The sequence below is a fragment of the Pelobates fuscus genome, chromosome 1 (assembly GCF_036172605.1).
Source record: "Pelobates fuscus isolate aPelFus1 chromosome 1, aPelFus1.pri, whole genome shotgun sequence".
NCBI classification, from domain to species: domain Eukaryota; kingdom Metazoa; phylum Chordata; class Amphibia; order Anura; family Pelobatidae; genus Pelobates; species Pelobates fuscus.
The window spans coordinates 386,451,585-386,466,044 of NC_086317.1; the positions used below are offsets into that span (position 1 = coordinate 386,451,585).

The 14,460-nt window shown below is 40.6% G+C and overlaps 1 protein-coding gene across 4 annotated transcripts in view; it reads right to left on the reverse strand.

Annotated features, from left to right (window-relative positions):
* ITGA7 (integrin subunit alpha 7) overlaps nucleotides 1-14,460 on the reverse strand; it is a 165,492-nt gene that overhangs the window by 73,284 nt on the left and 77,748 nt on the right. For 2 of the 4 annotated variants that reach the window (XM_063426210.1, XM_063426227.1), the window contains exons 4-5: nucleotides 5,823-6,078; nucleotides 3,390-3,521 (exon numbers count right to left, since the gene is read on the reverse strand). In XM_063426210.1, the coding sequence (XP_063282280.1) occupies nucleotides 3,390-3,521; nucleotides 5,823-6,078 (388 nt within the window). Of the gene's footprint in view, nucleotides 1-2,927; nucleotides 3,048-3,389; nucleotides 3,522-5,822; nucleotides 6,079-14,460 lie in introns of all 4 variants that reach the window. The other 2 variants (XM_063426236.1, XM_063426219.1) reach the window with 2 other exon arrangements.

A 14,460-nucleotide genomic window follows, 5' to 3' on the forward strand; every position in this document is an offset into this window, starting at 1 on the left:
CACGCCCCCTGCTACAAGAATTCCACCAAAATACTTTGTGCCACAGAGGCTTTTTTACATTAAACAAGTGGAGGTAACTTTTCCAGTCCCTAGGCTCCCAGCAAATTAACTTGTTCCCTGGTGGTAACAATATCTTTTGTCCTAATGGTAACATTTGTTTCTCCACTGGGTCTTGCATGACATAAATGTAAAAAGCGCATAAGGTGAGATAAGAGGTTAAACATACAGTTATAAAATGGCATGCTGGCTAAGCAACTAAAAGTAGCTTGATGCTCCATGTTGCCCTTCTGCTTCAGAGACCCATCAAATGAATAAAAGCATGTCTATAATTAAAGTGTCACCCTCCACTGCATGACAATGGGGTGGTCTGTACATTGTTTTGCAAGGTAACTCATCTGACACTAAAATGTTAAAAATAAACCCTTTTTGGGTGAGAAACATTAATCACTACTAAACTCTGTTTGTTTTGAAAAACACATATTTTGGTGTTAAATTTTGAACCTAAATCAATCTGAAGGTGGATGGTGTTAATTCTCTTTTGCAGAGTTGTTTGTTTACAAAGCAGTAGCCATTCGTTAAGGTGCACACCACAGCAGCAAGGCACGGTATAAAAAGTAAGCTAACAAAGCAAACATCATTACAGAGCACCCGTCTGTCAATAGTAGGTATGGTCAAATCAGCTATCAACAGATAACAAGATCAACTGTGTACAAGACTGTCCTTACTATACAGTGCAGGTCTGCGCTATTCAATCTGGTCTTGTTATATGTGGCTCTCATAGTGTTTGCATAAACAAAACTATTGTTCCACAAAACAAAGGGCAACAAATTGACCAAATTCTGCTATTTATAATCTTGGACATAAATGCATCTGCCGAGTATATGATCACTGATTAATATTAGTGAATTAAAATATATGAAAACATTCTTGGGATTATTTATTAAAGTGTAAATCGCTGTGAATTTAAATCAAACTCAACATGAATTTGAAAATTAGGTAAAAACTGACAAAAAGGAAAAATACTGTCACTGTTAGATGTTGATCTAAAATTTGAATCTCACTTTGAATTTACACATTAACATGATTGTGTAACTGAGAAATGTAGAACATCACAAGTCTGAAACTCGTTTCTCTTCCAAAATGGCCCAACTTGGGCAGCACTAGGCCATGGACAATGCTGATAGCTTGATTTAAATTGTCATGGTTCCCTAAAATAACAATGGGATTTTTTTTTTATTTCCACAAGCAGATTATATGACATTGCATGTGCCCTGTCTCAGTTCACAAGCAGGGACAATCAAAGATAACAATATGTCAGTGGAACACTCTGTAAATTGCTCAGTTGTTCTCACCACCTTGTGTAGACAGCCAAGTGATTACACTCGTTCCTAACCCAGATCCTTCCTAGTGCCTCCTCCTAACCTTGAGCTCAATGTCTTTTTAATAACTGACTCTGAGAGATTGATAAAGCTCCTTTGATGTGTTACCTTCTAATGTGAAACGGTTTGGCTAGTCCACCTTCTATAACCTTACTGTTACAAACCATTGGATCAATGGCCACACTCTCTGATAGGAATCTTTTATATTACTTCCTGGCTACCCAGTCATCGGTGTGCAATCACAGTAAACTGAAGGCTTCATCTATCTTTACTCTAAATGCACATTTTAAAACAGTTAAAGGGACACTATAGTCACCAGAACAACTACAGCTTAATGTAGTTGTTCTGGTGAGTATAATAGCTCCCCTCAGGCATTTTCATGTATGTTTACATTGCCCCTAGGGACACTTCCAAGTGGCCACTCCTCAGATGGCCACTGGAGGGGCTTCCTTGCTCAGGGCTGCACAGTAAGCAGCCCTGCTGTTCAGCATCCCAACGCTCTGCATGGAGACGCTGAATTTTCCTCATAGAGATGCATTGATTCAACGCATCTCTATGAGGAGGTCCTGATCGGCCAAAATGGTACTTGGCCCCGCCCCTTTGCTGATTTTAGCCAATCCAATGCTTTCCCCATGGGCTAAAAATCCGTAATTTTGATGATGTCACCAAGGGGCCGACAGACCCTTGGAGAACTGAAAATAAGATGAGTTTTAACCCATTCTGAGGAGGCTTGGAGGGGTGGGGGGAGTGGGGGGCAGGCAAGCCACCTAAATGGTGGGTTTTCACCATAGGGTCAGGAATACATGTTTGTGTTCCTGACCCTATAGTGATCCTTTAATTTTCACCCAAAATATTTTTTACTAACATTGTTTTCAAGATATGTGTTAACTCAAACCTACATATATGCTTGAACATAATAAACGTCAAGTTGAAAAAAAAAAATTAAAATGTTAACTGTTAGATATGATTATTTTTTATCACAACCTCCAAATTTCTCGCTGTTTATTTACAAGTTACAAGTAACAAAGTTTATCAGGCACCCAAGTGTATTATGAGAAAAACTATGCTTTAAGAGCATATGAGTTGCAAAAACTTTTTAAAAACTTTTAACACTACACATAGACGTTTTTATTATGCGCTAGTGATTAATGTAAAGGTCGCCTTGAAGGCACATAGACTTAGGGAGTTTTTAATCACACGTTATATACTTGCATATAAACAGCAATTTATTTTGATTGTTAAAAAAAAAAAAGCCAAACATAACTTGTTATTTAGCTATGAATTAGACTGCAGTATTATTGGAATTTATATTTCCTTTGTGAAGTTAGGTCAACGGTGACTGTCTTTTTCATTTAGAATACATTTTCACACGTTCAGATAAAAAGGCAAATGCAAGCATGGCCAGCAGACCAAATGAGGCATGACTATAAAAGCACATGACATGTGGTCTACAAATGGCAGAGTTGGAGGGAAACACATGGGGACAAAGCCAAACGGAGCACGCAGGAGATGGGAGCTGAGCCCAGCACACATATGCAAGTTACAAACCTAAATAGCTATTGAGGACTACATCGTGGTTCAGCATGGCTGCTTTGTCTGTGGGCTCCAACGTTTTATACACCAGCTGATCCGGGTTTGAACTATCAATGTTTGTGACAAATAAGAGTCCTGTGCCAAGAACGTGAATCCCCCAGGTTTAGAGGTGAGGGTGAAGAGAAAGAAAAAGAGAAGAAAGAGTGGATTAGAGAATAAAGAGGAATAACATGTCATGGTGATGGAGGCCAGTGGAGAGAAAGAAATGAGATACTGACAGAGACCATAAAGCAGAATAAAATAATTACTGTGGTCATTTCAAACATAAATCTTCCATTGTAATGGTATCAAAGCTGGTCTTTATATAGACCTTCCAGATGCTATGTTTATCTAATGCAGCATATTGCTAATTATCATATCTTTTTAAGGTCTCGCTCCATTTCAATCTCTCCCCAACGTCCGACCATGACCCCATACCAAGATAGCTGTTGAATGGAAGAGGGATCAAATCTGGTTTCTGGCTGTTTTCTCCAGCAACTTCGTATGGGCCGTCATCATAAATACCCAGCTCCAGAGCACTTTGATTAAAAAGCTCCACCCGTAGCTCCCCTGGGAGGCAAAGCGAGTGTGAGATTGGTACAAGGACACAGGTATATTTAGCTGACGTCCTAAAATACACAGGAACAAATACATAGACACTGACTGGTATCCCGTATGTTGTCTGACTGTGAGATATAGGTAAAACAATCGTGATATACAATAAATTCATCAATCAAATCATGCAAGAGAAAACACTCAATAATGTTATTTTTACAAGGATTACATTTTGCACTGTGGCCCCACCTCAAAATGATGCTGGTGAAGAGTTGCAGGAGGAACACCTATCACTGACTGCAGATGTGGACCAGCTTATGGGATAGGTCATCCTTTGCAATATCCGGGGGCTTATTTAACTCTTTACAAGTGGCAAGAACTGCCCAGATCGGCTTAGGTATTGCACAGCCGTGAGGGGATGTATGAAACAGGAGGTGTACGCATTGTGCTGTTCTACACATCTGTAATTTCATTCTATGAGTAATACATAGTGCAGAGTTAAGAACTTGGATGTCATCATTTATCAAAACACTTAACTGAGTGGAGCCTCTGGGCCATCAGGGATGGAGCTTCTGAGGAAATGGCAAAGGGGACAGGATGCAAGTGGAGGTAAAATTATGTTGGGAGGGTAATTAGAGGCTAAAATAGTAAAGGATATTTACATTTTGGTATATTTGGCATGAAAATGTAGTAATTTAGGGGTTATGTAACTTGTGGTATAGATCTGATCAGACTATTCACACCACCACAAACAACTATACTTACATTGCACACACAGAAACACACACACACACACAGAAACAGTGACATTGTACATAGAGAAACTAAAACACACATACTGGCATTGCACACAGAGAAATACAAATACACACAAGAACACATACTGACTTTACAAACACATACTGGCATTGCACACACAGAGAAACACAAATACACACAAGAACACATACTGACTTTACAAACACATACTGGCATTGCACACAGAGAGACACAAATATAAACAAGAACACATATGGACTTTACTAACACATACTGGCATTGCATGCATACATAAATACTGGCACTTTACACACACACACTAATGCTCACTGCACACACACAAGAACACGGGCATGCACACATACTGACATTACACAAGCTAACACAAACACATGCAGAAACACACATTGGCATATACTGACACTGCACACACAAACACTCAAAAACACATACTGACATTGCATGCACATACACAGGAACTGCACATACACAGTAATACTGACATTCACCGACAAGGCACAAACAAAAACAGATACACATACAATACAGGATGATATTACACATCAAGAAACATTCAAATCGATTCACGATTGTGCTAAACAGAGAAATCCTCACATGCATCAAGATCGCTTGAATAACTAGGGCTTGAAATACTGCACATGGGGTGAAAAATGGGGTAGGATTCACTTGCTGGGTCCCAACCCAGTATAAGTGAGGTATAGGGGACACCACTTTTTATTTGATATCTGTAGAGAAGCTTTATAATGACATGTTAAATTCTGCTAGACCTTAGCATGTCTTTTTTTTTTTTTAAACTGTTTCTTTTTTTAAAAAGCTGCAAACAGAGACATGTCACTGTTTGCAGCTATAACTGATAGGCTTACGAGTTATATCTTCTTAACACTCACACCAGGGAAATAGATCTGCTGGAGAAGCTGAAGTAAACTGAATATAGTTCACATGGCTATTTAAGCTGCTTAGTAAAATGAGGTTTGTTTGTTTTTACATTTATTCAAAAAGCCACGTATGACATCAGCCATTTTAAGATTAAATAATAAAGTGTGCCTGTGAGTGATTGACTGTTTTATGTCACAAGTGTTATACAATTTATTAACATTATATGATGTTAGGATAGGCATGTGCATCGTTAATAAGGCTTAACGCTACCCCTGGATTTGTGAATGACATGGTCTCCATATAAAACATACCGGTAATCTGTATTCTGTACGAGACTAATCATTGAGAAATGCATAGATGATAATATTAACGCTATTGCGATGCTCGGCAGAGAGTGGCTGTTTCTTGCACCCACAGATGCAGAACCTCGGAGTACCTAAGAACTCTATTTATCAGGTTGGGACAGTAAGCGGCTACTACACCTACAGCCATATACCCATGCCTTGCCCTACTGATTCTTGCACCCTACTCCCTTTTTTATATATCTAATGGGGTTATTTATTAAACAAAACAACCACATTTCAAGTTCTCATATTGGTGCAATTATTTATTTTTGCCTTGCCCTGGAAATTAATTGGCCAATCACCAATCATGACTTACCTTTCCAGTTGTAGGTCCCAGGGGCCCCAAACATGATATAATTGTTGTCAATGCTAAATCCAGCTGACATCCCTTGCTGGCAGAATCCAAACATCTCATGGCCTTGAGGACGGCCCTCGCAAAACTTCCATTCCCCACCATCCAATTCATCACTGATGCTTAGATCTTCACTCAGAATATAGCAGCGTCCAATCACATCCCGTGTCTCTGATGCCTGCATAACCCTTTGACGAGACTCGTATAGGTGGGCACATGTCTAAGTAAAGGAAATAAAATGTGTGGATCCGTTTAATATAACAAACAGATAAAGAATTTACATATTTTCATACTCTTTATTTTTCTAATTTCCATTTTTTTATTATCTGGTGAAGTTACTCTGCTTACAGTGGTGAGGTGCTGCAATTGTGTTGAAGACTAGATATGACTATAACATAGCTGTATGGAGAGACAATATAAACAATAACTGGGTGCCAATATTCCACAGCACTCCCTTAAATGCCCAACAAATACTCATATAATACAAAATGAGATTGCACACTAGACTACTCCAAAGATACACACATTAATGTTTTATTAAACCAAAACAGGTTACAATAAACAAAAAGCCCAAAAATCAAATGGAGCTCAACATCAAATTTGAAGTGACAAAAAATAATAAGGCAAATACTTTAAACAGTGGTACTAGCCACAACTTACTCAAGCCTATCCTGGCCGAAACACGAGCCCCTAAAAACCCCCAACGTTTCGGCACCTCCCGGCTGCCTTTCTCTGAGCCTTTCTTAACACACATCTTCAACTCTCTCTCTCTTCTGGTGTTGTCCCTGCTGACCTTAAACATGCCACTGTAGTAACTATCCTGAAAAAAACATTTATCGACCCGTCCTCCCCCTCTAACTATCGTCCCATATCCCTGCTCCGTTTTTCCTCAAAGCTTCTGGAAAGACTTGCCTTTACCCATATGTCTCACTTCCTCAATTCCAACTCTCTCCATGACCCTCTTCAATCTGGCTTCTGCCCTCTCCACTCTACTGAGACTGCTCCTATCAAAGTTACTAACTCTTATCAAAGTTACTAACGACCTAATCCAACCTAATCCTAATCCAACGACCTAATTCTTCTTGACGTCGCTGCAGCCTTTGACACTGTTGATCATGCTCTCCTTTAAACTCTTCAATCATTCGGTCTCTGTGACTCTGTCCTCTCGTGGTTTTCCTCTTATCTCTCCCATTGCTCATTCAGTGTCTCCTTTTCTAATGATACCTCCTCTCCTCGTCCTGTCTCAGTTGGAGTCCCCCAAGGCTCTGTCCTTGGTCCCCTTCTATTTTCTCTTTATACTGCCTTTCTTAGCAAACTTATTACCTCATTTGGATTGCACTACCACCTGTATACTGATGACACCCAGATATATCTCTCCTCCCTGGACCTCTCCCCTGCGGTCCTGCAACGTGTCACTGCTTGCCTTTCTTCCATCTCTGAGTGGATGTCCTCACGCTTTCTGAAACTCAATCTCTCTAAAACTGAGCTCCTTGTCTTTCCTCCTCCTAATACTGAATCTCCTCTTTCACCCTCCCTTCAAGTTAGTGGTATCCAGATCAGTCCATCCTTGCAATCGCGCTGTCTTTGCATCAAACTTGATTCTGGCCTCACCTTTGAGCCTCACATACAGTATGTTGCCAAATCCTGTAGATTCCATCTTAAAAACATAGCCCGCATCCGCCCCTTTCTTACACAAGATGCTACTAAGGAGCTTGTCCATGCTCTAGTAATTTCCTGCATGGATTAATGTAACCCTCTCCTAATTGGTCTTCCCAAAAGCCATATTGCCCTGCTACAGTCTGTAATGAATGCTGCCGCCAGACTGATTTTCCTGTCTAGCTGGTCCTCTCAAATCTCACCCTTCTGTCAGTCCGTACATTGGCTTCCTTCAAACTCATTCCTGTAGGAGTCAATTCAAAGTACTAACCCATACCTATAAAGCATTAAACAATTCTAGCCCCTCTTATATCTCATCACAGATCCATAGGTATGCCCCTTATCGGTCTCTCCGCTCTGCCCGTGAACTTCTCCTGTCCGTTGCTCGCACCCGTACGGCCAACTCACGCTAGCAGGCTTCTCACAGGCGGCTCCCTTCCTATGGAATAGCCTGCCTACTGCCATCAGACTCTCCCCTAGTCTTTAATCGATAAGAAGTACCTTAAAACCTATCTCTTTAGGAAAGCTTATGGCCTCCCAGAGTAACCTCTACCTTACACACCTGTCTCTTGCTCTCTCCTAAAGGACATCACTCTATTCTCTCCTCCAGCTCTGCTTCACTCCCACCTTATTTGATTGCTATTTCCTGTCCTATAGTGTTTTATACCCCACCTCCTATAGACTGTAAGCTCGTTTGAGCAGGGTCCTCTTCAACCTATCATCCTGTAAGTTTCCTTGTAATTGTCCTATTTATAGTTAAATCCCCCCTCTTATAATATTGTAAAGCGCTACGGAATCTGTTAGCGGTATATAAATGGCAATAATAAATAAATAAATAAATATTATGTTATTTGTAGGTAAATGTGTTTGATGAAGATTTAAGATTTCAAGATGGTAACTACCACACAAAAAAATATTTTATCAGTTTATTATACCACTGGTGGAAAAAAAATTATATATTTGTGTGTATATATATATATATATATATATATATATATATATATTTATTTTTTACCAGTGGTATGCAAACCACTTTACAAGTGTATTTAAAGTAAAGGAAGTTTGGAATGAAAATAAAAGGAAAGAAAAAGCTAATTAAAAGGGCAAATGAAACTGTAGTCCATGACAGACAGCTAAGAAGCCAATGCTTGAGAACATCTGAGAAAAAGAATGTGCATTCATCTTTTCGTTTTAAATTCTTATGTGATGGTGCCAGCTAACATGATCGAGTGTACATGATTCAGGTTTGGGAACATAATTGATTTACTTTCTCATCCAAAAAAATCTACATAAAATATAAGGTTGGAGAAAACTGATGCTGATAAAAAAAATAAAAAAATAAAAAAAAAAACAATCAAAGAACACTCTAATATTTCATACTCTGGTTGAATATTGTAACATGGACAAATTGTAATAATGTTTTTATTCAACTACCCAAATTGCTCATCACCATGATACCTATATTGCTGAGATTTATTGTTAACCAACTGATTTTTATCCAACTTATGTTTTGTCTCCATAACTTAGGCACCATCATATTTTTATTTTTTTAATTCTTTATTTTTGAATGACATGCAAGAAACAAGTACAGTAATGGTACAGCATTTTACTTACACATAAATTATCCAAGCTTCATAAGGACAAGGCATGTGACCGATAATATAACACATGGAGGTTCAATAGTGTGCATCGCATCAATCATTACAGATGAAGTTTTTAAGTTGCCAGTCTCAAGCACCATCATATTTTGTAATATTATTGCTATATCCCAAAAACTAGTTAAAAAGGGCTAGGGCAATAGTGACACCAACGTTTTTGAGTTCATAGCATGCTGGAGAGAAATGACCAATGGCGGCATGGCCTCCCCTCTCTGCCTCCCAAGTTCTCCCTCAGCCCCACCTCCAGGACATCCCTCCCCCTGCAGCGAGGGAAGTGTTGTCACTACAGAAGGACTTGACCCTAGCATGGGATCTTGGTACGTTTTGTCTTTATTTATTTTATTATTATTATTATTATTTCAAAGTGGACGATAGGATCCATGCCAGCAAGGGTTACTGCAACTAAAAACAGTGTTTTATTAAAGTTGCTAGTTAGGAAGCAAAATAGTAAAGTGTTCAGGATTTGAATTTCCCTCTATTTAAGAATTTATAAAGTATGGTAAAGTATGAAGCCATGTTTTTTTTTCTTCCAGTTTCCTTTCCTTGTGCCCCCTGTATCGTAAATATTATACTTTCTTACTTGCCACTTGTCTTTATATTTATTATGTCTTATTCCTTGTGCTGGATCTGAATACCTAAGCGCAGCCAGGTATTGTTCTCCTCTGCCCATGAGATCTGCTATTCGATTTGCTTGATTTTACTAATGGATTGTGGACAAATTTGGTTGGTAACTGAAACGAAACATTGATTTAATCTCCGCCCATTGTCAACTTATGTTGACTTGACACTATACATGAGGAAAAATACGCCCTACTTTTCTTTATGTATATTATACAAATTAGAGCTCTGGGGAAAAATTAAAGAGATTCAGGAGTGAGAAATATCCTGTGTCATTGATCGTAGTGTGAGAATGGAGAGTTAGAACAAATTACCAAAGTAGTTCCCCCAATATCATAGTACTTTTATCTCAGGTCCAGAAGCTAATCAACTATAAGTATCATGAACCAGAGGAATTAAAAAAGGAGGTGGAGACATCAGGCAGCAGCAAAGTATTTTCTCCAGCAGGTGGTATACAATAGTCATGTGCATCTTCTCCACCTTTTCAAAGTCTATCTCTATCTGCTTTCAAATTGCCTAATCCAATGGAGACAGTTGTGACATCAGCTGCAACTGCTACCAAAATGCACAATTAGCTCACCCACTGTCATCACTTCCACCTCTAATACTATCAACATCACCAGCACCGCAACCATCAACATTTCCATTAATCATCAACCAGGTGCTATTGTACACTGCCAACAAATCCACCTGCATTTTCAGAAGCGGCAAGTCAAAGGGTTGAGGCAAATGTATTGCACTTAAGCAAAGTTTAGGATAACTTAGAGAGCTTCCAAAAAAGTGCAAACTGTGCACCAAGGAAGTGAGCAGGGGGAGAGTGCCAGTATGGCCCAATATTTGCAAAGATGCCACAAGTCTGTATTACCGAGGGAAAAAAAGCAAAAACAAGGAAGACAGCCACTAGAGGTGTGTTTAGCCAACTCAGAATTGGCATAGCAAGCATAGCTGATATTGCCTAGCCATGAGGCTAGGAAATATTGCAGCCATTTTTGCAATGCAGGAAACTAATAATTGTCTTTTTCTCGCTTTTTTTTGTCTGTCCAAATGTTTTCCCAAATATTTTTTTTTGTAAATGGTGTTCATCCAAGTTTAACCTTCACATGGATGAGTGTTAGGTGCCACCCAAAAAATAGCAATTTCGGGATTTTTTTTTGGCCAAACCGAAAAATCACACCATGCAGCGCGCAAGTCTACTCTTATCTGCAGTAGTAAAAAAATAAAAAAATAATTGATGGGTGAAAATTAAGGCTGTTAGAAGGATTTTTTTTTAATTTACAATACTTATGTTGTGTTCATTTTCCTATTTTACAAACTGTTTTAATTATCTGAAGATTAATTTTTTTATAGGTATTTTGTTTAATTTCACTTATATAATACGAAACCCAGCCTCCCAAATATTTATTAGAGAAGGAGAGGAGGTAGGGAATCAATTAAAAAAAATTATAAGACGATTGCTTGTGCATTAGTGTCCGTGGGCTTTGTCTCTTGGGGATATTTGTTCTTGGGGCTAGGGAGCTGGACATCTTCTGGTCCACTACTGAGAGGGAGGAAGGGATAGTGGACAGGAAGGTACAGGGAGACATTCATTAATGTGACTAAAGGGCCTGGAGACCCTTATCCCAGCATTAACTATTACCATTTAACCAAGAGGCCAATCAGTAGAGGAAGGGGTAAGGGGCAAATGTCAGACCCAACACCGTTTTTATTACTCTCCACAACAGCACACATAGCGTAGAGGATGAGGTTTGTGGGGGGAGGGTGGACACACAAAATCAATCAACTTATGGTTTTAATGTATTTACATATGTTTTCTTTCAGTGTCGCAGCTTATACCACCACACTGCTGTTCTCAGCTTCACCAAAAGAGAGAACATTTCAGTTAAGTAGAGATGTTTCACCTACATAGAGACAGGTCGAGAGATGTCCAGACTACTGAGCAGGTGTTTTCTATCACATAGAAGACTTTTATTTGCACTCACATGTGGCAGAAATACTGAAGCTAATAAGGCCTCTTTGACAGGAAGTGGGCCAATAATGTCACTTATAGAATTTAATGGGAGAAATTAAGGGACAACGGCAACTCCAAACTCACATTAACACTCACCAACAGGTGTCAATCAACCGCAGGTTGTTTTTTTATGCTGATAGTTGAAGTTGTGCAATCTGAGCACAAACAAGGATGATATGAATTGAAGGTGATTATTACGGTTCTTACATTAATTTCTCGAACGCATCTTGAGTCCTGATGTAGTTACTAGGCACCACACAGTAGGAAACAGACTCCACTCGCTCTGTGCCCATATTTTACAATAATTAGAATAGCAAAATATTGGACAAGTCTATGAGTAATTAGATTAGAAGCAATAATTCTGAAGGTTACTCAGCCAGGTCACGTAAATGCTGTTAAGAGAAGCCAGGCATCTGACAGCATGAATAAACTATGCAATACAGTTTGTCACTCTAAAAATAACTGGGGCATGGTCCTGGCAATGTCATCAGATGCAGAAAAACTGTTTGACAGAAGAGAGTGGAAATATGTGTTTTATGTCTCAGATTGGCATAGCTTTAATACTTCTTCTATAAATAATCACATTTTGTAATAAACTGCCATAATGTTTATAATAAAATGAATTACCACCATTTCAAAGAGCCTGAAAAGTGCTACACTGATGCTTGTTTACAGTGGTAAATGTTATTTTTGTTCAGGAATTCATAGAATTCAGAATTCATCATTACAGACCTGAGGAACGAGCAAGCAGTAAAGTATAGTAGGACAGTCAAGGAATGCAGCATGTATATGACTTGACAATGCACACATGCCATTCAAGTAATTAAAACTGTTTGGGGGAGGCCTGGGAGACGGACCACCTCGGCGAACAATGAGGGACTGGTCTTGCAGACTCTGTTTAGTTGGCAAATACTGAGGGAGCAGGAACACATATCCCCAATACCCAGCCCAATGATGCCAATCACACACAATGAAGATATAGGGGGTGGGCTCCCAGCGGGAGCATGGCCCATCGTGAGTGAGCGTGAATATATACCCATATATTCAGTCCTCGCAGACGGGAAAGTACGGGATCTCTCATCGCTGCTGGAAGATAGGCCGCGGACACTTCTTTTTCAATTCCGTTATCTGCAACTGAAACATTTTCATGCCTCAATTCCGCACAATGAACGATTGAGCAAGGATCTCACGTGGTTCGATCGTGGTGCCGATCTAGATCACGCGATTTCGACACTATATCAACACCTGCTGATCGGAGGTACTCCTAAACCGATGGCATTCAAACGGCAATGGGAAGGACAATTGGGGAAAGCACTTACCGCCCAACAGTGGGATTCCGCGATGCTTTGGCAACATAAGAGCTCTATGAGCTCCTATTATCAAGAAATGAACTATAAACTGATGTCCCTATGGTATAGGACGCCGGCACTACTACACCGAATTTTCTCATCAATCTCCCCGGTGTGCTGGAGATGCCAAGAGGAACGCGGCACGGTGCTACATATCTGGTGGGAGTGCAGACTTATCACTCCCTACTGGGATATGATCAGGGATACGGTAACGCTTATCTTGAGAGACGTACCAGACTGGGACGCGGAATTGGCCCTGCTACACATCTCCACTCAGCCCGTCTCGGTGTACAAGAAGTCGATATTACGACACATGCTTAATGCCGCAAAAGCCAATATTCCGGCCCATTGGAAGACAGATACAGTGCCGACTAGACAAGAGTGGATCCGCAGGGTGGAAGATATCCAGGGGGCGGAGGAGGCCCATGCCACCATCACAGGCCGGGGAACCAAACACGCTGAAATGTGGGCGCCCTGGTTCTTGTATACTGCCAGGTACCGACAAGAGGGGGACGCTCGGGGGCGTGCTGCTCAGGTACCAATGCTTCCCTCCCCTTAATTCCCTTTCTTACCTCTCTCTCTCAGGCCACAGGGGCCCGGAGTGTCTGGGATCGGGGCTGGACAAACTGAACATAGGACGGATAGGCGACGCTATACGGCTTACGACAGATAAAGGCACCATCAGTTGGAAACTCATGTGTTAGGACTTGACAACATACAGTAGACCCTGACTACTGGTGCAGCCTCCAAGGACTCATGCTGCCCTGGACACTTAACAACCTGAACAGGATATACTCCATCTCACCAACGCCATGACTCCTGGATTGACAGGCGCTCACTACATGCACGCACAATAGAGACAGTCGCCCATGACTGGACGTAGATAATAATGTGACCTCACTAAATGTGGGTAACCCAACGGTGTGGGGGTGGAGGTGACTAGTGAACAACTCTCGAGCTCTACTACGGATGATTGTTGCGGAGGAGGGGTCGGCACCCGCACTAGGACTGGGCTCCCTGCCATAGGTTTTCGCATATGGAACCCTTGGGTAGAGGTTCCGTGACATGGGAGTGTTGAGTGATGGGCATATAACTTAATTAGCAATGGGTACCTAAGCGCCGTTGGATGGACGCTAGCCCCTCACACGCGCGCCTCAGAACATAGAAAGGATCCCATTCTTGACACTATCACATGCACGGACGATTCGATGGGGCTCCCGGCCGTAGCTCACCACCCTATCTTCGCTTGCCCGAATTCACATGAAGTTAACTTCGAGACTCATTGGCCTCTTTTCCTTTACTGCATCGTTATT